Genomic DNA, 23,180 nt, shown 5'->3' with positions numbered 1-23,180 from the left:
TTAAGGTTATTCCTTTGTTCACAAAAGATGTTTTTTGTGATTTAGTGTCCAAGAGCATCCAGATGTCTGTAATTCTTTGGTTTTATTGTCTTGCTATTGTCCTGACTCTAAACTTTATTACTCTAATCGTATTATTATTTTTATAACCATTTTATTATTATTAAACTTTTAAAATCTTAAAAACCAAACGATCGGCGTTTTTTTTTTTCCCGCGAAGTTTTTTTTTTTAAAAATTCGCTTCGCGGCGATCAGCGGCCAGCCTCCCCCTCACGCGGCCGGACTACATTTCCCAGCGCGCACCGCGGCGGCGCGGCGGCGCCGGCCAAGATGGCGGACGGGGCGCTGAGCCCCGGCGTGAACCTGGAGGCGTTCTCCCAGGCCATCGCCGCCATCCAGGCGCTGCGCTCCAGCGTCACCAGGGTCTTCGACTGCCTCAAGGATGGGATGCGCAACAAGGAGACCCTGGAGGGCCGCGAGAAGGGCTTCGTGGCCGCCTTCCAGGAGAGCCTGCACTCCGTCAGCCGCGACCTGGGGTGAGCAGCCGGCCCCGGCGGGGCTGCCAGGGGAGGGGGTCCCGGGGTGGCTTGGCTCCTCTCAGTTTTCGCTCCAGGGGAAAGTTTTAGGCAAATAAATGCGAAAATGCTTCGTTTTGTTCCCCCCACCCCAGCTCTTAACCACTTCGCGTGTCCTGCTCCAGAGTCACCAAAGGGTTAAATATGCTCATAATATTTACCTTGTTCTCGTTTTTGTTCCCACGAAGGACCTGCCGGAGGGATTGCATTGACAAGGTGAAGGTGTTCGGATGCAGGGAGATTTATCTCTATATTTGAAGCTTTTTGTTAAAAATTAAGACACTTTGTAGGTGCAGACTACTCAGTAGTATCTAAGGGGTTCAAGAATGATCGCTTTATTACCAAAACTTGTCAGGCTGGAAAGTTATCCCAGGTAAGTGTAGTTTCTTAGTACCATGTGTGTTTTCTGTGAGCAGAGACACACTGCTGAGACTGAAGAGGTGGAGGAAAGTTATGGCCAGAAGAGAGAGGCAGGCCCACAGTTTCATTCAGCAATTTTATGTATTTAAATTGAAAACCCTTACACTGACATACGAACTGAGTACTCCGTGTACACTTAGGGACAAGGTTTAGTGGTGGACTTGGCAATGTGAGGTTTATGGTTGGACTTAACCATCATTGTGGCAAGCACACTTCTCTCACTCTCAGGATTTTTCATAGAGTTGAACAGAGAGAAATGAAAGAGAAAACAATTTCTATTTCTGCTCCTTGTTTTTCCCATGTGGAATGTGTTTGGAGAATTGTTTGCCTGGAGTGAGTGCTTGATTGGATTCTGGTGAGGATTGATTGAGCCTGATGGCCAACCAGATCCACTGTGTCTAGACTCTCAAGAGAGGGTCACGAGTTGTGTTAAAGATAGAGTCAGAGAAAGTAGTAGGTAGTTTTAGTATCTTCCTTTTTATATAGTATATTAATGTATTTTAGCATAGTTATAATAAAGAAATCATTCAGCCTTCTGAATTGAGTTGAACATCATCATTTCTTCCCATTGGGTTTGCCTGCATTTACAATACATCATTAAGGTGTTTTCCAGCCTGACTCAACAATTGTCCACATGGATCCCACTACTGAGTTGCTGGGTTTGGCTGTGTCCTCCTGGGAGCTATCAGCACTGTCCAGAGAGGTGTCCCCAGGTGCTTAACCACCCTTTCCCAGGACATCATCTGCTTCAGGGTCTTGTGTGTGAGAATGTCTTTCTTGTAGATTAAAAGTCCCTGCTGATTTTTAGCTGTGTTCATGGTAATGTAATTTGTTACCCACTTCTGTTGGGAAGGGTGGTGGATAACCCTTCTCATGAATGATGCTGTGCCCAGCTCTAGGAATAGGTGTTGTGTCCCTTTGGTTTTTAGTTTTCAAGTTGAGGAGGTCTCACAGTTTGCTCAGTGGAAGCTGAGCTGTTCCTTTGGTTATCCTTCTTGCCTGACTCTCGGGCCTCCTAAAGAGTAACCAGGTATAACCCCAAAATCTCATTCCCAGACGACAGGTAACAACTCAGGAGCTGAACTTGGATCCTTGTGGGTCCCTTCCAACTCAGGGTATTCCATGAACTGGCCTATTCAAATAGCAAGGGAATACTCCAAGGTGTGCTGAAGTTAATATTACCAGTGGATTTTTATGTAGTGAAAATATTGACTGGTATCTGTGTTCAGCAAATCCTTAGTTATTATGCCTAGTCACACTTGTTTTATTGTATTCTTCTGTCAAGGAGTATTAAGCAGATTTGCAAGTGTTCACAGCACCAGAGGATTGGAAAGAATGTAGGCCATGAAAACTTCAAGGAATGATGATTAATAAAGGAGGACTTTGTGTTAGTGAAGTCTGAAAATCTTTTAACTGCCAGTTCCCGGATTGTTGGGAGTTTATTTCTGTAACCTTTCTTAAATGTAAATTGAGATATTTTTGATTTTTCTTCACATAGGTTTTCATAAGCTGCCTTTTGAGTGCTGCATTTAATTTAGTGGAGGTTCTGAAGTTCAGACTTGGGTGTAGCACTGGGCAGTCAGAAGGAAAAGCACTTGATTGGTCATGTCACTTGAAAAACTGCTTTTTATATCTGTGCAAAGTAGCCAGTCTTTCTTCTACAGCTGATTAATGCAAGTTTGAAAAATTGCTTAACTTTTGTTATGATTAAGTGTTGCATTTGACAAATGAGATATGAAGCAATGATAGATCATTTCACAGTGAGGGATTTTTTCATGGGAAAATGGTGCTTATTATGCTTCAGTTGAGTATTTTACACTACAGATCTACAAATTGCTCATGGAAATCAGAACATCCTTCCTTGTCCTGAGAACTTGGAAGGCAGATACTTGATTAGGGTAATCACGGCCTTTGCAGGATTGTCTCCAGGCTTAGGACTAGTGCCAGTTCTTGTGTATATTTATATGAGGACAGTATTAATTTGGAGTTCTCTAATGAAATGATGTGTAATCTGCTTGCTTGGTAGGTCAAAAAATTACTTCTAGTTTGCAAAAAATACTTCTAGTATTGCAGGCAGTGCTGAAGTCAGAACTTTGTGGTTTCTGAGGGGCTGCATTGCTCAGGAGATGCCCTGGGCTGTGAACAGGACCTGCCATAGTCTGACTCTTTCCAGGTTGTTTTCAAAGACTCTTGACTGGTATTTTCTCTCTGAAGAAGAGCTCCAACAGACTGCTTCAAATTGTTTCGGTAATAAGAGGGATTATGTTTTAAATCAAATCTGGGACTTATTTAAAACTCATTTAGCTACTAAAATAGAATTGGTGCGTGCTGCTGTCCCTGGAGGATTGCACATCTGCGACTCCCAATTCTGACTCTAAAAAATGCCCCTCTGCTTTCTCCCAGGGAGCTGGAACGTCTGAGCAACCTCGTTGGGAAGCCCTCAGAGAACCACCCCCTGCACAACAGTGGGCTCCTGAGCCTGGACCCTGTGCAGGACAAAACCCCCCTCTACAGCCAGCTCCTCCAGGCCTACAAATGGTCAAACAAGGTAACAGAGCACATCTGTGTGATTTAGTTGTGTATTCCCATTGCATTAGCCATACAACAGGCTTCTGAGGGTTTGGTGCTGCCAAAAAGAGCTGACTCTTTTTGGAATTGAGGAGTATAATATATACCTAAATGTACTTTCAAGGATAAAATGGTGTTTTAATTAAGAGGAGACTTTTTCTGTGATACCAAGGCATGCTCTTGATCTCAAATGGGGTATTAACTCCCAAGCATTTCCACATTTAGCATCTTATGTAGATATAAATTAAAAAGTATGTTGTGTCCTTGCATCTGGCAGCAAACACTGTAGTGGGATATTAGAACAGAGAATCAACAGCTTATGTCACCTCCAAACTATTTCTAGGGAAGAGTCCTCTAGGGAAGTTGTCATCATCAGAAATCTTGAAGCCTTTTCCCTACCATTTTCTGTCCATGGTCTCAAAAGCAGCTTTGTATTCAGCAGCTTTGACATCCCTCCTGTTTTCATATCATCTATATGGCACTGAATTTTAAGTAGTGTAAAAGAAAAAGGCAGATAATATTAATGCAGTCTTTTACATTTAAAAAAATAAATTGTTTTTGCTGAAAGAAACTTCTTTCTCAGCAGCATAATTCAGTTTCATAAACCTGTATATTGAGTATATAGGTTTGGATAGGTATGTTTCCTTTTCTACTCTGAACAATCTACTTGTGGGTCAAAAATACTCCTTTCATCTAATTTTCTTAACTAAGTAAAAGTGACATTGCAATTATTACTGGCCTCTGAGCATTGTTATGTTTCAGGTTGCCTGTTCCCATCCTGATTTTTTTTGAGCATGCCTATTACTTTTTATAGAAGTATGAAGATGAGTAACTATTTAAAAGCTTTCTTTAAAGTTATGTTTGAAATACCGTAAGCTGTTAAGAAATACAAAAGATGGATTAATTTCTGTTACAATAATTATTAGTAGTGTGTCTATAGCTTTTAGTAGTAGTGTGTCGTGTAGCTTTTAATACCCGTATGCGAGACAGCAGGAGTAAGCAGGAATAATAAATCTGAAAATATTTAGAGCATTAAAAGAAGCAGTTCCACTTTAAATTATTTATTATGATACATGAGCCAGGAAGACTTTGAGAGTACACAAATAACTTTGTAGGCAAATTCTTGTTATACAATGAGCCAACCATTCTAATATTATTCAGATTTAAGATAGGATTCTGCAATAATGTTTGTATAAATACCACAATAATATTTGTACAGTAATGGATCAGAATACAAATATATGTTCATATTTTCTAAAATCAGCAGAATTTGGCATTGAGAGAAATTTGGTATGATTGGAAAATGAGGGGCAGGAATGATTTTTAAGTGGAGATTTAGTAATTGAGAAAATATTTCTTGTTTGCTTGTATTCCTTGCTGTTAGCAGCAGATTATTGGCACTGAAGAAAGAATAATTAATTTGCTACTTTCAGCAAAAGTAGAAGTAGGAAAACTTATAAACTTGTAAGGCTGTTAAGTCTTCAGGGATTTAATTACTTCTTTAGGTCATTATCAGAGTAAACTCAGGCAGTAATGAAATAGCTTTACAGAGCTGTTCTAATGTAGTTTTTTATTAACTTAGAGTGTTATGGAGCTTTGAAGAGCAATTTTTTGTAATCCTGGATTCTGATTTCAGAGACCTGGAAGTTTTAGCATGCTGTGCAGTCATATTCACAAGGAAATGTTGCAGGAGAAGAACAGTATCTTTTATTTTAGCTGTGAAACAGAAGTCAGAGATAGAGAAGAGGAGAAGAACACAGGCGAAGTTGCAGGGAATTTGTTGCCTGTGTGAGGGTGTGAGCTGCTGGCTTTACCACCACAGATCCTTCTGTTCCTGCTTAATTCTTCATTGCTAAATACACTTCTGCAATAGGAGTTATTTCATTACTACTTCTGGCTGCCTTCAATTCTTATTATGTGTCTCCTGTTTCCAGCTGCTTCTCAGGGATGGTTTCGAAGTGATGGTCTGTCAATACACTTTAGATCTGCCTGCATTTAATTTTTAATTTGTGACCCCTTTGTGGCTTGCCTGCTTGTATTTTTGATGAGCTGAGATAAGGGCATTTTCCTCTGCCTTTGATTGTTCATGCATTACTGATGGCATGAACAGCCCCATGGCTGCCAGGGGAGGAGACTTCTGGGGCTGTGGTGCCATTCTGAAAGAACATTCACGAAATAGGAGGAAAATGAGTGCACAGACTGTGCTGCATGTCTCAATGCAGTCTGCTTGTTTTCAAGACATGAGGTGACTGTTAAAAGTCACTTTGAGGACAATAAGAAGTAAGGTTGGTAATAACTGGACTACCTATGAGAAGCAAATGAGTATTCATTATATCAAAGCATTGTCCTGTGACAGTGAGATCCTGGATTTTATAATAGCTGGTTCTTTCTATTTGCAGCTTTGTTTTGAGGTTGGATCCAGCAAATGCCTGATTTTGTTTGGTTCTTGGATGCATGGACAAGTTTTTGGTTTAAGTAGCAGTGCTGGATGTGAAATGGAGTGAAGATCATAGTCACAGACATAAATGGAAAATGCTGTGTTTGAGATGTGAGTGTTGGCATAGGGGATGAGACTTAAGCTGACACTGGCTTGTTTTGTTACCATAATTAATACCTGTAGCTGTGCTTGGTTGTGTATTTGGAGAAGACCCTCTTTCAGGTGCAGATTTACTGACCCCTTTGGCTGAGTGCTGTAGAAATGAGTTACATTTAATTGTGATTTCACAGCTACTTGCCCTGAACCCTTTTTTACTGCTCCTGTGAGTCACAGCACTGGTCCCTCCATTTCTAATTGCAAGTTTACCTGCTTCAGGAGTAAGGAGAAGTCCAGTGGGAAGAATGAAAACTTCCCTTACAGAAGTGTGTTATCTTGGCAGCGTTTGTTATTTATGAGCACCTGCTCTCCTGATATTTACTTACTGTAGTTTATCCAATAGTTTTGCAGATGGTAAAGTTGTCTGTGTAATGAAAGCAGCTGTTTGGGAACACAACAGCTTGTCAAATGCATTAATTGCATACACACACAGCTGTAAAGGAACTTTCCTTTTTCAGGTGTTTAACAGCTTTCACCAAGCCATAAGTGAAAAATACAGGAAGTTTATTTTATTGCAAGTGACAGCTAAGTGGTTTTTCTTCTTTGCTTTAACCTATTTTATGTATCAGTAGAAATCATGGAAGTGAACTATTTTGTGGCCTGTGGGGTGCATGGAGACATGCAGTAGCCATGGAACAGTATTTAGGTCTAGTTGATAAATTTCTTTTCCCCTCCCTCCTCTTCAATTTTATTTAAGAAAATAAGTTATCTTTATTACAATTGAAGTGCTGTTTCCCCAGAAGGATCCATATGTACCTTCTAATGTAATACTGAAGATACACTATTAGATAAGGTAAAAATGAGCTATCATTCTGCAAGGTTAATGCAGAGAGATTATTATGGGTAAGACAGGATGTGTGTAGATAGCAGTAGTTGTTTTTCTCATGGACTGTTAAGTCATTGCACTTGAATTCTGTGTTTAGTAGTTATGTACATCTTGGCAGTTGATTTTTTTTTATTTTGTAATATACTGCTGTGTCTGAGCAGGTGAAATCTGAGGTGACAGCAGCAGCCAGGAGGGCTCCTGGTCAGGGTGTGTCTGGACTGGTGCTGCCTGGAGCAGTCAGGACTGGGTCTGCAGAGGCTCTGCCTTACCCCTCATTACAGCTGCCTGCTTCTTGTATTATCTTGGAATTCAAGAGGAATCACCACAGCAGAAGGCATCAGCTAAGCTTAGATTAAAGGAAGTTTTGAAAGTCACTTTCTAGATTGAAATACTTATTAAGTTTTGGGGGTTTTTTTTAGTTGTTTGGTTTTTTTTGTTTTTTTTTTTTTGAGATATGATCTCAGATTTGTGGTAGATACAAGATCTCAGATTTGTGGTAGATACAAGAACTCTCTTCTCTTGTTCTTCAGAAGGCTTCTATGCCAAGGCCCTTGTGCCACCCTTCCCTCTTCCAAGTGCTTCTTGTTTCCTGCAAGAGATGAGACCACCAACTCATGAATATCAGCTTTGTTTACTAAGCAACTGCCTATTTCTCAATATTTGTTCTCCATACTGGTCAACAAAGAGGTTTTGTAGGGAGAGAAAATACTTGCTGGTGCTGTGATTAATCCAACATCACACTTCCCCACACATTAAATGTTCCATGAAGCTTTTGGTGGTGTGGTCACTTGATCCAGCTACGGTAAGGCTGGTGTCAGAGCAGATGCAGGTTTTTGGAACCCAGGAGTGTCAACTCATTCTTTGAGTGGTATAAACTTTGGGTTTCCATCTGCAGCTTCAGTGAGGTTATTTATGGCCTGCAGTGTGTACTTGCTCATCCTTTGCCCTTGGTGAAGTGTTCCATGCCCTCGCCCTGTGGGTGCCTGAGGCAGTACCTGTTAAGGGGTTTCCACTGGAACAGAAAACAGTGTATTTTATGTCCACTGAGCAAGGAAAATGCTTTTTTGGGGCAGGTATCCCCTCTCTTGCTCGGATGCTGTTTAGTAGCTCATGCCCCACTTGAGCTTTAACCACTGTACAGGTGTTTTGCTTGTTGTTTGTTTAGATGAAGGGTGTGTGCAGAATGCATCAACTCCCAAACCAATGCTCCAGAATTGCTTTCAGCCAGTGAAGGAAAGCTGTGTTTGTTGGAGAGCAGCAACTCGGTCTGCCCTGCATTGCTGAGTGACAGCAGCATCAGCTGAGTTCACTTGCTCAAGTAAAAATAGTCTTCTGCAAATCATCTTTCCTTCTCCCCCTTCCTTTGCAGTGAAGGGCTGGTGTTCAGACCTTCAAATAATTTTATTAACAGCAGTAGAAGTGGGGAAATTGAGAGCAGTTGTAGTCTTGAACAGGTGATGTTATTTCAAATTCTTTTCCTTGACTTCTCACTGAAGTGCGGTGCTGTAGCCCCTGCTGTTTTCAGAGTTGCATTTATCCATGTGCTTTACTCCAGTGCCAACTCTTCTTGAACCCATGTGTGGGGGTGTGTGAGGGGTGGTGGTATTGTTTTATCTTCATGAGATGCTGCTTACAGCACGTGATAACCATGTGTTTGGGAAGGCTGTTTTCTACTGCCTCAAGCAGAAAGCAAAAAATCACTTTTCTGAATTTGTAACTTTTTGGGGAAGTAGGATTTATATAAAATTATTTTATTTACTTCTCTATGAAAAGATTATTTTGGCAACTTGGATAAACTTTATAATATCTGTGCATTATAAGTTTTCTAAGTGAACTAAGCTGGACAGGAGTTGTCATAAATTTATTTGAAAGTAATATGCTGGGAATTACAAAATGAAAAAAATATTGTTGATCTGCATGTGGAAATAGACTAAAAATGTTTGGATTTAAATTTGTTGCTTCATAGCTTCCTCTTGTTTTTACATAAATTTAAAATTGAACTGTTAAGATTACCATTAATGAGTTAAAATTATTTTCTGTCACATGACTGAAGAGAAAAGGTATAGATAGGTTTTGTTTATTAAATTATTTTGATATGTTCCCTGATAAATTATTTGTATAAATTGTGTTTATTGTAAGACACAAAAAACAAAATCAATAGAGCATGTAGAGAAAGACCAGACTTGTTACAGCTGCACTTGGTAGCTTAGTATTGATTAGACACAAATAGTGAGTTTAATGACAATAAATGACATTAAATGTTAACCATGATAGTAAAGAAGCACTGCAGAACAGGAAAAAAAATCACTTCATCTTGATTGGAAAAGGATACGTTCATTGCAAGGAACATTAATTTTGAGTTTTGGGTATGCTCAAACATTGTGACTTCATTGTAGTTTTACAGTAGCATGGACAATGTAACTGGATTATTGTGTTGGCACTTCTTGGGAATTTCAGGCAGGTGGCCAAAATGTCCTTTCAGGACTTTTTTTTTGTACAAAAATTCAGCATTATTATATTGAGACATCCTGTTATGTGTTGATCCACAGATTGTGGTGGAATCTGATTTGTGAGAGCAGAATCAGAGCTTCCTAGAGGGGGCTGCATTGGGAGCTCCAGCTGTGGGCTCCTTTCTTGTGCAGATCAGCCACAGGAATTTGTATTTCTGTCCCTGGAGAAATGAATAGCACAGCCTGGTGGGTTTTGTACACTGGACACAAAATAGGAGGTGGGCCACTTGGCTTCTATTCCTGCATTTCTCACTAATTGTTGTAACCTTGAACAAGACACACTAATTTTTACTGTGCCTCATTTTTGGTGCAGATAAAAGAGGATAATATCTCTTAACCTACTTCTTGGGAGAGTTTCTAGTCTAAATGTGTCTCAAGTGCATTGGTTCTTTGACTGGAATGTTTTGTAGGTGCCAAGTATTATATAGCCAGTGACTAATGTTGTTTGCCTGGCAGTCTGGAAAAATGTCCTTTATGGGCTTTTAATTCTGTATGTTTTTGGGCAAATACCTAGTGAAATGCCCTTACTGTTCAGAATTACATTAACGTTTTTTTTTCCTGTTTTTTTTTTTTTTTTTTTTTAGTATGACTGGGAAACAGGTGGTTACCTCTGTGCTTCCAACTGCTGCAGTTATTAATTACTGTTCAGTTGTCTGCCTGGAGAATACTGACTTTTCTTATTGCAGGGTTGATTTTAGTGAGATGCCATGACAGAGATGGCAAATTCAAGTAGTGTGGAAATTATCCTTGATGTTATAATGATGGGAGGGCAAAAGCACTGGAAAAGATGTGATGAGGGAGAAAGTGCTTGTACCAAAATGTAATTTCAGTAGCCCATGTGTGCTTTACTGGAGATGGAAAAAGGTAGAACATGAAATTTTTCTTAGGGTCTTTGAGCTCTGCATTGATAGTTTAAAAAGAGAAAGTAGGTATAGTGAGAGGAGAAAATGGTGAAAACCATAAGGAAAATAGGGAAGCTTAGAACAATAGCAGCAGTAAAGGGAGAATCACCAGCTAGAGCTTGTTAGCCAGGGTTTGTTTTCCCTGGAGATCCTGCCTAAAGCAGTGTCTGGGGCATTAGGGATGGATAACATCAGTTATGTCTTCTCTTTGGAAATGCATCTTCCCTCCTCAGTTGTGAGTTCCTGGAATCTTCAGCTCTCTGTTGCTTTGCCTTTGATTTTAATGTTGGTTTCTGACAAAAGTTCAAGCCAGGGCTATTGTAACTATTTTATTGTTAGGCATAAAAGTGGTTTTGACACCTAATAATGTGACTGAAAGGAAATTAAAATTGCCAATGTGTTTTTTTCGTTGTACTGTGGAAAGTTATCATGGCAGGTGAGAATTTCCTGTATATGCTGACTTGTGCTACTAGGGAAGTTAGTTGAATTTATTTGACATTTTAGTAGACTGAGGTTGCCCTGTTAACTTCAGGAAGAGAAGATTATGAGGAGTAACTTGTTGCTTGAAAAATGAGAAATAATTAGCCTTTGGTTCTGACTTATTTTTGCTGCAGCATTTGAATGTTTTATATCTATGATCCTCCCAGAGTTATCATAGTAATAATTCACACCAGGATGTTGTTGTGAAGTAAGGTTATGTGTCCAAACAGAATTGCTGTTCTTACTGAATTTTTATTTAGAATATTTTGTTTCAAGTCTGAAGCAGCCTGAGAGGAATGTTATGCTGTTTTTCTATTGTTATGCCTAGTGTTTGTTATTATTCAACAGTATTTTCCTAGGCTCTGATCAAAATAATGCTGTAAGCAGTACCAGTCTCACTTTTCCTAATTATGGGAAGTGATCTATCAATAACACACTGTTATAAATCACAGCCCCCTTGTCAGCTGGTGGGAATTATTTAATGCTTTGCAACACCTTTATTTGCTAATGAGTGGGTTTTTTCCCCGTTTCTTTGATAAGTATTAATGTCCTAGCTGTTAGCCTATTTCAGGATGGAAATGATTGATGTGGCTCTGTTTTAACCAAAACACTTCTGCCCACTCCTAGTTCTTCCTCCTCTCCTTCTTCCCCTCTGCAAGAACTCCTCATACCTTTCATGCTGGATGGCTCAAATATCTAATTTATAAGGCAGTGATCACTTTCCCTTTCTAAATTGTATAATGTGGTCATCAAACTAAATTAAAACTGCCTTGCTTTGTACTGAGTTTGAATGCAGCTAAGCCAGGCACAGATACAGAAATGTGGCCTGGGTAACTCACAGTACAGCCATCAGAGTAACAGAAAAGACTTTACTTTCAGAATCTGAGGAATAAAACAAAGTATAACTGGAAATCCATGTTGTCTGGGGATTAATTGATGAATATGCAGGGCTGCAGAATAAGAGCAGCTTTGAGAGAAACCTCAGACCCATCATGCCTTTGAATTTCCAGTTTTCTTCTGCCTCAGCTCGCCATGGCTCAGACTGACTCGCTGCTGGTGAACAAGCCTGATCATCTCATGGATGGTGCCACCATGAAAACACAAAGAATGTTTTCAGAAACTCAGTGTCCTTTCTTGCTTTCTTTGAGGCAAATTAAAGATGCTTGCAAAGCATTCACTGACCTTCATATGAAGGGCATTCAAGGAATATGAACACTAATATAAAATAACTGATGCAGGTGATAAAAATCCCACAGGTATTCTTCATATGGAAAAGATTTTTTTTTGTAGCTTCTAGAGGAAATCAAATAAAATGGAAAATATAATGATGTCGCCCTGTTGCTCTCTACTTTTGTTGTTGTCAGGTCTTTTATTGTGACTTTTATTTGGATTTTTTAATGCAGAAGTGTATCTGTATTCTTCTTTGAGTTCTCTTTTGAAGTTACTGAAGTTGCACCCTCCCCCCCCACCCCGACAGTTCACAATGGATTTATTTGTTTGAATTGCATCTAAACAATGCTCAGTTCTTCCCTATTGTATCTTAATCTCATGCTGTTGATAATTGGGTAACAAAACATGGAGATGGTTTAACAGCTAATTAAATTGAGTGTAGTCTGTGTAAGGAACTGTGTAAGCATATAATCAAAACTGCATTTCTGACCACTGGTTGCTGCTTTGTGAAAATGTGCATTTGGCAAAAAGGTGCCAGCAGTTTTCAGTTCAGCAGGAGCCAATACTGAGCTGCTGATGTTGAAGGTGTGTAAAGCAGAGGGTCTGTGGTGACCCTCAAAATCCCTTGTCTCTTGAGGTCAGTGCAGATTGGTTTTCATTTTCCTGGGAGGGAAGAGTAATCCTGCCCTGGACAAAGGGTGGTGTGACAGCTGAAGAGTGCAAGAAATGACAGACCATTACTGGATGAGAGCTGTAGGCTGTGCAACTCTGTGCCTGCTTCTTGAGTAGTTCCAGAACCATGTCTTGGCTCTCCTGGAATCTCAGTGGTGCCATGGTTGGGCTGCTTTGGGGATTGGTAGGAAAACAGAGAAGAGATCAGAATATGATCATTACACTCAGAGCTGCTTCACTCCCAACTCCATTTGCTGCTGGTGTATTTTCTTTATATGAGCTAGCATTTAAATCTACTAGAGCTGTCAAATCCTGAAGTTCTGGAAATAAAGACACTTATCAGTACATCTTATGTCCTTTGCTGATACAAGATTAGCCCAAGCATTTATAGCAGTTCATTTAATCTAATTTTAAAGTGCCTGAATGTAATGATTCTTGCAGAAGAAACAAAAAACATGAATAAATCTTTCAACCACTGACACTTGTTCAGTTACAGTGTATGTGGAAAAAGCTGTCCTCTGAATTAAAAAAGAAGATTTAATGAAAGCTGATTGATTCTACCAGGTGCTAGGCTTTCACATTTTTGATCTTTTCAAAGAAAGATCAAAAGTTTCTGTATCCTGAGCAGCAGTTACCTTGTTGTGCTCTTTTGTGAAGTTCTTGGCTTAGTGTGAAGCATTCAGTCATGCTTTGGAACTGCACTGAGTGTGTGCTGAAAACTTAAGCCTTCGAGTTAAAATGCCTAAATCTGTACTGGGTGAGCAATCTGTGAGGAGAAACGGCACATGGCTGCAGGTGCATGATTGCCTGGTCTTCTAGAGAGTTAAAAATGCATTTCTTGGGGTGTAATTTTTTTACATGCTCATGAATGTGCTTGTTCTTAGATACCTCTTCTTCAAAAGCTCATCTGCTGACAAGCTGACAGTAATAACTAATATCCTTATTAGATGGAATTAGCATGAATCATCATTATGAGAAGTAATGACCATGTTGAAATGCTAAGGGTATTTTCAAGATTACCTCAGACTTGGTTGGCAAGCAGGGTATAATGGCTACATCTTACAGCACATAACAAAATCACAGAGGTCTTTGATGTTCAGAGTTGTGCTTTGGAACAATTAGTTCTATTCAAAACCAGCACAGTCTTGATGAATTTGGTTGTTGTATCTGGATTCTATAAGCTCCTGTTGCTGGTAGTGGCAGAGTACTAAAGGTGCTCTGTGTACTGCATGGGCCATTAGACACAAAGGAATTGTATCTTGATGTGACATTTTACAGTATATTCTGAAATAGATGTATTTACTTCTCATTACATTAAACTGCTATTCCTAGGGAAATCAATATTGAAAAGACCCACTAAAAGCCTCCCAGGATCTGCAAGCATGCACAAAAAGGAGCTGGATGCATGTGCTATTACCCACAAGTGGTGGGTTAAAGTGAATTATTTTAATCTTTTTGTGTCAACATCAATTCAGTGTATTTTCCTTATTGCACCAGCCTGTTACTGCTACGGAAGATGCAGAGAATGTGGACTGGAGCAGCAAGAGTCCTCAGGTGTCTTTAGACTGTTTTAAGCTGCCCATGGTTTGAAAATATTCAAGAATCTGTGATATGAGCTGTTTGACATTTTTCCTATTCCAAATGCTCAAAGGAATAAATCTACATAAAGAGTGTTAAAATGAGAGAGTCTTTGCGACAATGTCTGGATCTCAGAATGTTACTTTATTTCTCTTTTGGCTGACCACCATGATAAAACAGCTGAATCAAATATGTTCTTTTATGTATAAAATATATTTTTTGGGTTTTGACAGCTTGTTTCCAGTTTTAGTCTAATTCAGTTTGAAACAGCTGTTCCTGATCTCTGCAAAACAGTTTTCTGATGGAAATCATGACATTCTCAACTACTGCAGCATTACTGGGCTCTGTCTCATTTCAGATGGTGGCTTTTCTTTATGGAAAAAGAATTCCTCATTCAGAGAAAATGTCACTTTAGTATCAAATAAGCTGCAGCTAAAAAGATAATGGCTTCCTCCTTCCTCCGAGGTTATCCCTCAGTGAGGGTGGATGTATGTTTCTCTTTTGAGAAGAAACATCCCTGTGTGTTTTACCATTAGTTAGATTTTTATTCTAATGTTCCATGCCCTACCCATCTGCTTTCAGTTGGGTTCTATTTAGAGTCTTCTCTGCAGTTGTCCCTGCACTAAGACTTAACAAGTTCTCTGCTTTGCCGTCTGCTTCAGTTTTACTCTGGAGTCAAATCCTGTATTTTCAGAATTTTCAGTGTAGCATTTTCAGTTTCCTCAGTGCCATCTTTCTTTTTTTATTTTTTTTTTTTATTTTTTTTTTTTTTTGGCTGCAGTATTTGATGCTTCTTCCAAAGCTGTTCGTAGAAATTTCATAGATCACAGAGCTATCAAGTCTGTAAGCTCTCTTGTGCCTGATAAAGCACCAGCTAACCTTTCATTTCCAATTTTCTGGTTCTTTTGGACACTCTGCATGTAACATGGAGTGAAGTTAATAACTTTCAGCTTAAAAGAACTTGCTGTGTAGCTAACTCTGTGAACACGAGTGTGTGATGTGGACTTCCCAGAACACGTCTGATGGGGAGGATGAAGATTTTGGGAGCAGCAGCGTTGCCAAGTTTGTCATGGGACTGGAGAGATCCATCCTCCTCTTTCCTCTGGCTTTAGCTTGCTGGATGAGTTTTCATGAGTGTCTTTGTTGTGCATGTCTTTTTTTCCATCTGTGAAATATCTAACTATAAAATAAGAGTTGTGCTACAGACTGAGTGCTTAGAGAAATCTGAGGGAGATGCTGCACGTGAGAAGGATCCCTGGTGTTGCTGGTCCTCACTTCCAAGCCCACTGTGGACAAACACTATCCTGAAGTCTCTTTTGGGTTCTTTTTTTTAAAAAAAAGGACAATTTATCAGCTGAAGTAAAACTCTCATCCAATACAACAGGAAAGCTTTAAAGCTTTACTTCCTAAAGAGCTGTTAAATATGTTTTTTCCGTTCCAAATTCAATGTTTTGCCTGGCAAATACTTTGGAGTGTTTGTAGTTTTCCCTGTATTTATTTTTTTCCCACAGTCTAAAAAAGCAGACTTGGGGCTGCATTAGGATTAAGTGAGATTAGAAGCATCTTCTTTCCATCCCTCTTGTGTACCTCATGTGGATACATCCTAATTGTATTGATATTGCATTCATCCTGCAAGAATCTAAGACCTTTAGTGTCTGCTGATGCTGCAGTTTTGATGGTGTGTTTTTCTTGCAAGTAAAATCAATTCAGACAAATCTTGGGAACTTTTACAACAAAATAAAATGACTATGCCAGGCAGGCACAGGAAGTTTTTTAAGCATGGGCATGCTCTTAGATCACACACGGGGTTGTTCCAGCAGAATCGATTGGTTGATCTACTAGATTTAAAGGTCAACTGTAATCACATTTCAGGAAGATTGAAGAAGATATAAAATTGCTACTGTGCTTTTCTGGGTCACATACCCGCTTGTGGTGCTCTTTGCTTTTCCCCTGTACATCTTCATTTACTCAGCCAGAGCATCAATACAGAAAGGGCACAAGTCAATGCGCTCGCTTTCTGCTGTCGATGAGGGAGCTACTTAGTTGTTATTTCCTCCAAGCCAATACTTTCCCTCTGGAAGAGCTGAAGCAGAGAGGAGTTCACTGCACCCAACAGATTTGGAAGGAGCAAATCTCTCTTCCAAGGAAAGGCTGTGAGGAGAGCTGCAGTCTGGTTGTCTTGTTAGATAATCCATGCAATTGCTTGAGCTGATGCATCCCAGGGATGATTCTGTCCCTTCAAAGAGCAGCACAGGTGCAGAGAGTCAGCAGAACCCCCTTTCATGTGTGGGACCTTCAAAAGAACTTCTCATTACTCCTGTTTTATGATGCACTTGGTGTTGTACAGATATCCATAGAGACCAGGCAGCTTTGGAATATTCTGTTTTGTAAATATGGTGCTTCAAAGTGGTATTTCCGTGTAATAGGCAACAATACCTGTACACACAGGTGAATAAATTTCCTGTTAATTTTTTGCAAGAGCCCAAATGAAATGACTGTGTTGCCATAGAAAGTTGCATGAATTAAAACAGCTGGGACATGGAATATTCACCTGCTCAGATAAAATTAATTTTCCTTGCTAAGTAAAAGAGTCTTGAAATGAAAAAGGGGTTGATGAGGGGAAAGAGATTTAATTTGTTCCCTCATGCACCATATTCTAGCTGTATCAATTTGATAGGACTTTATTAATGAAGTTTTGCTCTTTTCCTGTAATGGTAAACTTGTGTGGATCTTCCGTGGAATAACAAAGAAGTTGTTTAAGATGGAATAGGTTTTAATGGCATGGGAGATGTTACTGAGTCATAGAGTACAGTATTGCAGATAATTTTAGCTAATCTTCAAACAAATTTCAAGGTAACTTTATGGGTTTTTTTTGTGGCTAGTAAATGCATATTTGCTGATGGTCAGGCTATGAAAAGGGTTTTATTGTGTTAACAGAATATGATTCCTTAAAAAATCTGTTGTAGGTCATGTTAACCGTTTTACAAAGGTTATTTGTAGTAGAACTCTGTGAGCCTAAATGAACTCAGAGAGTACTGTCCTTAGTGCATTTTCATATGTGCTAACTTGCAAAATGTAGTAATTCCCAGATGGATGGAAATCAGGGTCTGTGGCTTTTCTCTAAGCATCCATGACCTGCTTTTAAAGCAGTCATGGACATACAGCAGTGGCTGAAGGCTCTGCTTGAGTGGGCTGAGGAGACATTTATTGTGCATTTATTTAAGGTGCCCTTTTTCAGAGATTCTTGCTCTGCTGGCTGCCTAAATTCAGCAGTGTGTTTTGCTTTGTCAGCCACTGTGAAGTCTGGAAAACTAATGTCTCATGTTCACTACTCTTATGGTAAAGATAGAAAGGGTTTTTTCCTGAATAAATAATGGACCAGGGAAAGTTTTCAGCGACTTGCATGATCAAACTGAAAGTAGCAGCATGTCCTTTGTGCTTTTCTCAGTGGCTGATGAAGTCAAACATGCTTGGCTGAATGATTTGTTTTTTCTTTTCTTGCAAGTTGCTTTAATCTATTTTTTTAACCTTTGTTGATGTTTGTTTGTCTTCATTAATAGGTAAATTCATTGTTTACTTAGGTAAACAATGAATCTTGTAAAGGGCAGGAGTAGTCTAAGAAGGGTACTACAAATGCACTTATTAATTTAATGTCTGCAGTTGGAAGTCATCCTGACCAGTAGGTTAGAAAGATTTTTGTAGGAACTTCAGAGAGGTTGAAAACAAGAGTCTGTGACATGTTCATGAGGTTTTCAGGGAATTGTCAGGTTATAAAAGAATGCTTCTGTGTGAAAGGAAGTTTGCAAAGTCAGAAAAACCTGTCAGTAGGATTGTTAGTGTTGTGTAAACTTTATGCCTTTTTCTCTTCTTGTTTTTCCTTTGAATCACAGGGCTTTATATCCTTTCTTTCTTCAGTTTGGTAATTGTAGCAGCAGATGCTGCTTGGAATTGAAACAGTTTAATATACGATCCATCAGTTACTAGAATAAAATAACCATTAGAAAAGGAGAAGAAGAATCCCTTTTTTATCAAGAGTACTTGAACAAAGGTGTTTAATCAATCTTAATATTTGCTTTCTTGAGAAGAGCAATGCCAGCGGCCGCAGTCCTGGCAGGAGGATGCTGGGACTGTACACTGCAGGTTCTGCTCTAATTCTTGAACAATGTCTCAGGCTTAAGTCTGGAAAAAGAGAAATATATCTGAAAGCATCTTCCTTAAAAAGAACTTGCTTTGATTTTCTATTTGATTATTACTTTAATAATCAAATAATCAAATAGATTAATAACATTTGGTTACTCCCTCAGAGTGATGATAAACTTGTGCTTTTGAGTTTTACAAGCCTACCCCAAGTTCAGGCAGTTGTGTGCTCATGCTGAATTCTAAACCATTTGTAAAACTGTGTACAGAGGCCTTTTACCAACATCAGCAACTGTGTCAGTGGGTTTTGATTTAAGAAAAATAATAGACATATTCTACAGTAAAACACTCATTTTAGTGGATTTTTTTTTTTATTTTAAAACAATCTTGTAGGTGAAACAGGAATATGTCAGCATAATCTGTAGCTGAATAGCATCACCTGTCATGGTGTGCAAGGCAAGATGATATTTTCTCTGCTAAATCCAGCTACTGAGCTTGCCCTTTAAACAACCTGATTTATCACAGGAAACTTGCAGAGGAAGAAGGATCTTATGCTTGGCTTTAAATTGAGGCTTTCACCTGTGCTCTGGTTCCATAGTGAGTATATATTTATTTTAAGAGGTTCTTACGGTCAAAGAGTTTATAATGTTTTGGCCTTTCTGAAAAGTTTTGTGCTAGATTTTTAGCTTATTTTAAGGCCTTGCATAACTGGTGTATTGCTTAGTCATGATGGCCCTGAAATGCAATACTTAAAAAAATTAGTTTGAGGTCCTTACGCATTTGTCAAGAACTCCTTCGCCCTCTCTTCCTGTGTTGATGTGTTCGTTGATGTGTTCCCTGCCATTGCCTCTAGGTTTGTCCTCAAGGCTCAAACAGGGCCATTTCCATTTGGAACCAGTTTCTTGTCTCCTCCAGCATGGAGTTGGAAACTTCCTTTGGCAAATTTTGGTTTTGTTCCAGGTAAAGAAGTCTGCCAGAAAGAAAAGCAAACCCTAAACCCCCCTCAGCTTGGTAATGCTGCCCGGTGCAGTCTGTGCCATCTCCATGGTTTTGAGCCTTCATTATGCAGTTTGCACTCCACACACTTTTATTTAAAGCAGAGCTAAAAGTAGAACTAAATAGCTGACGTTCAGAGACGTTTGGTGTGATGCAGAATTCCTGGGAGGGGGCCGGGACAGGAAGAGGAGCGCTGCTCCTGCCGGGTGGATGGAGCTCATTTATTTGCATGGAACTATCTATGCAGGACTCTTGGAAAAACTCTGAAGGAGCCCACGCTTTGTCATGGAATATAGGCCAACTGTAATAAGAACTTCTGTTTTCTTCTACTCTCGTTTACTTTTCTTTTGTTTTATCCTCTGAAATGATGGAATTCGCTTTGCTGTGGCTGTTACAGCCAGGCAAACTACTGCTGCTGAGCTATTGCAGCATCCCTGTGCTGACTGCTTTTCATGAAGCCATCTCCATATTGCAGAGCCATCTGTTTTCCTTACTGTCCAGGCATTGGGCTCAGTAGTATAAATTACTGACTGCTCCTCAGCTTTCAATTGTTCCTTTTTGTTCAGCGTGCTACCAGCAAGGCTTCAGCTCTCCAGCACAATTTTTAAGTTTTTCTTGCTCTTTTATGTTTTTGTGAATGCCTCAGGTAAAAACTATAGTTGAGTGAATTGTCAGTTGTTCATATTGCTGAATTATTGGCTTGATAAAATAAACTATGTGAGGTAGGTAGGTAGTGTCCTCATTAAAAAAGATCTTGTAGCTGGAGAAGTGATGGAAACAAGTTCAAAAATCATCATTTGTGAGAAGCAGTGTCTGGCTCCCCCACCGCCCCAGTTTCCTTAAATGCACACCAGTGTGTCATATTGCTGGTGCTATGAGCTCATACAGAAAGATCCTTTTTGGTTGTGTAAGTACATGCACTGCTGAAGAGTTGAGAATACTTTTAGAAAACTTAATGCTGGATTTATCATCTCATGTCTATTTCAAAATTGTATTTGTAATGGAAAATTCCAACTGTAACTGTAAGTTGCATCAGGTTTTTTTTAAATGCAATTTCCCTGTCTGTTTTCAAGACCAAAAGATACAGATTTGGGTTTTGTTTTCCTTTTTCTTACATGTATGATGCATTTTTACATTCCCACTTGCAGTGGTTCTCCAGTGTTCTGCACCCACAACACTGCAGTGATAGGCACCGTGCTGTGCTCAGCTCTGTAGGGAGTTTGCTTCTGGCCACCTCAGAACTGTTGGAGAAGAAGTTACTTTGGTTTCTGAGGTGAGGAAAAGAAGAATAAGTGAGAATATAAAGTATTCTGTGGCTGTTGAGAACTGGCAAGCTTTGGAAAGTGGCAGACCATATATATGGGATACATTGAGGTGTTTATGGGAAGCAGTCCCATATATGGGATGAGTTTGAGACCAGTGCCCAATAGGGTGATGCTGAAATTTCAGTACCACACAAACCATATGTAGGGAGGTCAGTGCTGTTTCCCAGAGCCAGCTGGACTTTTTGGAATTACCCAGTTCAGGGATGAGTGTGAACTGCTGTGAACTGGATGCTGCAGGGAAGGAGAATCCCCTCAGAGCCTATGGCTCTTTCAAGAGATTAAGGAATATTGTGATGGGTTTTTTTTTAATTTCCTGCCTTTAATTTTTTCTTGGTACTGGGGAATATTCAGAAATAATGCCAGTAGTGTTCATTTCTTCTGTAAGGGCTTGTAGGCAGTGTGGCCTTCAGCAGAGATGGGTGAAGTAATTAAAACTATCACTGATAGTTGTTTATCTTATGACTGAGGGAGAAAACACAGCCGTAGTTGAATGAAGCATTGTAGAAGCATTTTCTATTCAAATCCAGTGTTACTCCCTCGCTTGTTGTGCACTGGTCATTAGTGCTTTTAATTTACTTTCCAGTGAATGTGCCAGATGAGCCACTGTGAGCAGCCACATTTCTGTTTATTTTTCTGATGATGGCCATCTGAAGCAATAGATTGATGTCTGCAATTTTTCCTTCATTAGTAATGAAATCCACAAAGCAGTGTGAGAAATGTCTGTTTATTTGGTGCCTTGAACTGAGATACTGATAAACTGCTGGGCTTTGATCTGGTAGAATTTTCTAGTGATTATCAAGATACAGAAATAAGGAATGTCCAGATTTAAATGAGGATCTGAAATGTCTGTGGGCTAGATGGCCAACATTTAAGTGGTAATTGGATTGTTGAAGAGTGCCTGCAAGACAGCCAGTGCATGGAAAATCAAATACATGTCGGTGTCCTTTGAAATCCATGAAAAATAATAATTTCTATTTTCCTGTAGCTTTAACTGTGTCCCACAGCAACATAAAACGGCTCAATCTCCAAGTCTTAAAACCCTGTGATAACACCAGTGCAAATTTCTAGCTAAGTAATGAATCCCTAATGTTTGTAATTTCCAGAAAGTATTTTCCCGATTCTGTAGTGGCAGTCAGTGTTAGGAATCCTGTGGGGCTTGTGTGGGTGGGGACATTTTTTGCTCAGTACAGTGACAGCTGCAAGTCTGATCTTCAGAAACCTGGGTTTGGCCCTGAGTATGATTCTCCTTCCCCTCTGTTCCTATTTTGAGCCCAGCAAAAAGTAGCATATGTTTTCTTGCATCAGCTACATCAGTGTTACCTTGTGAGGCATGACAAGGTCATGTGTTTGTATGGCAAAAGGGGAGATCTCAAATTGTCTTTGAGCTGTCTTAGAACTGCTTTTTTCTTGTGATGTATTAAAGATTTCCATGATGTACATGGTTAAATTTTGATTCATGTAGGTATGCATGTGTTGATGCTACAGTGCTGCTCCTGAAATTGGTACTGTTATATTATTAATATTGCAGATCATGCCAAGGAGGTGTCTTGCATTTAATACAGAACATAAGAAGGTTTGCCTACCCCATATGAAAATCTCAAATTGGAACTGAAGATGCTATAAAAATTTAAAAGGAACAAGGTCAGCCTGAAAATTGCATATCTTAAAAAGCAGAAAATCATCTATTTTTAACAGCAAATTTCCTTACCTGTTAGTACCTTTACTAATAGCATTTTCAGTTATTAACACTTGAAAATGGTTTTAAGCATCATTTTAATTGTAAAACTACCTAGTTACCATTTGTCCAGTGCTCATTAATATGGGGATTTTTAGTTGAGATCTATGAGAACTGAGCCAGAAGCATTTGGATTCCTGTGCTCCTTTTGTATGATTAAACAAGTCAATTTATTCCACTCATGAAAAAAAAAGATAATAGAGGGGTCACCTGCTTTTTACCAACATCTACTTGTTGGGGAAAGTGGGTAAGAGGGTTCTTCATTATAGCAAACAAAAAAAAAAAATCAGTAATTGAAAAGAAAAGTTTAACATATTTGGATTGCTGCTGAGGTGTGGATGGTTTAAACACCTGTGGTAATTAAGCATGGGAAGAATTGGAGAGGAATAGTCTGGGACCTGCCTTGCTTGGAATTGAAAGTTCAGTAACTTTTAATTTTTTTTTAACTTGATTGCAGAGGATATCTGGCAGGATGTGCTTTATTTCCAATTAGTGGCTGGTCCAGACAGGAAGTTACAATTAATAGTTCCAGACTAATTCTTTATTTCAAGTGATAGAAGTGGGGATAGAGATTCCAACCTTGCCACGACCTAGCTGAAAGCCTCCTCTGGCTGCTTCAAAGACTTGCTCAGCACCTGACTGCAGTCATTATCTATGGAAACTCTACTACAAATATAGTAAGTATGTAGTAAAAAC

The 23,180-nt window shown here is 39.3% G+C and overlaps 1 protein-coding gene across 1 annotated transcript in view; it reads left to right on the top strand.

The window, feature by feature from the left end:
* Positions 1-306: 306 nt before the first annotated feature.
* The window catches only part of MED27 (mediator complex subunit 27), an 84,232-nt gene continuing 61,358 nt past the window's right edge, over positions 307-23,180 (top strand). The window contains exons 1-2 of the mRNA XM_021543531.3: positions 307-533; positions 3,396-3,540. Coding sequence (XP_021399206.1) covers positions 328-533; positions 3,396-3,540 — 351 coding nt within the window. The 5' untranslated portion in view covers positions 307-327. The remainder of the gene's footprint in view (positions 534-3,395; positions 3,541-23,180) is intronic.

The sequence above is a fragment of the Lonchura striata genome, chromosome 17, assembly GCF_050655825.1.
Source record: "Lonchura striata isolate lonStrDom1 chromosome 17, ASM5065582v1, whole genome shotgun sequence".
NCBI lineage: Eukaryota > Metazoa > Chordata > Aves > Passeriformes > Estrildidae > Lonchura > Lonchura striata.
The sequence above is the reverse complement of the archived record's forward strand: the minus strand, read 5'-3'. Positions and strand labels throughout refer to the sequence as shown.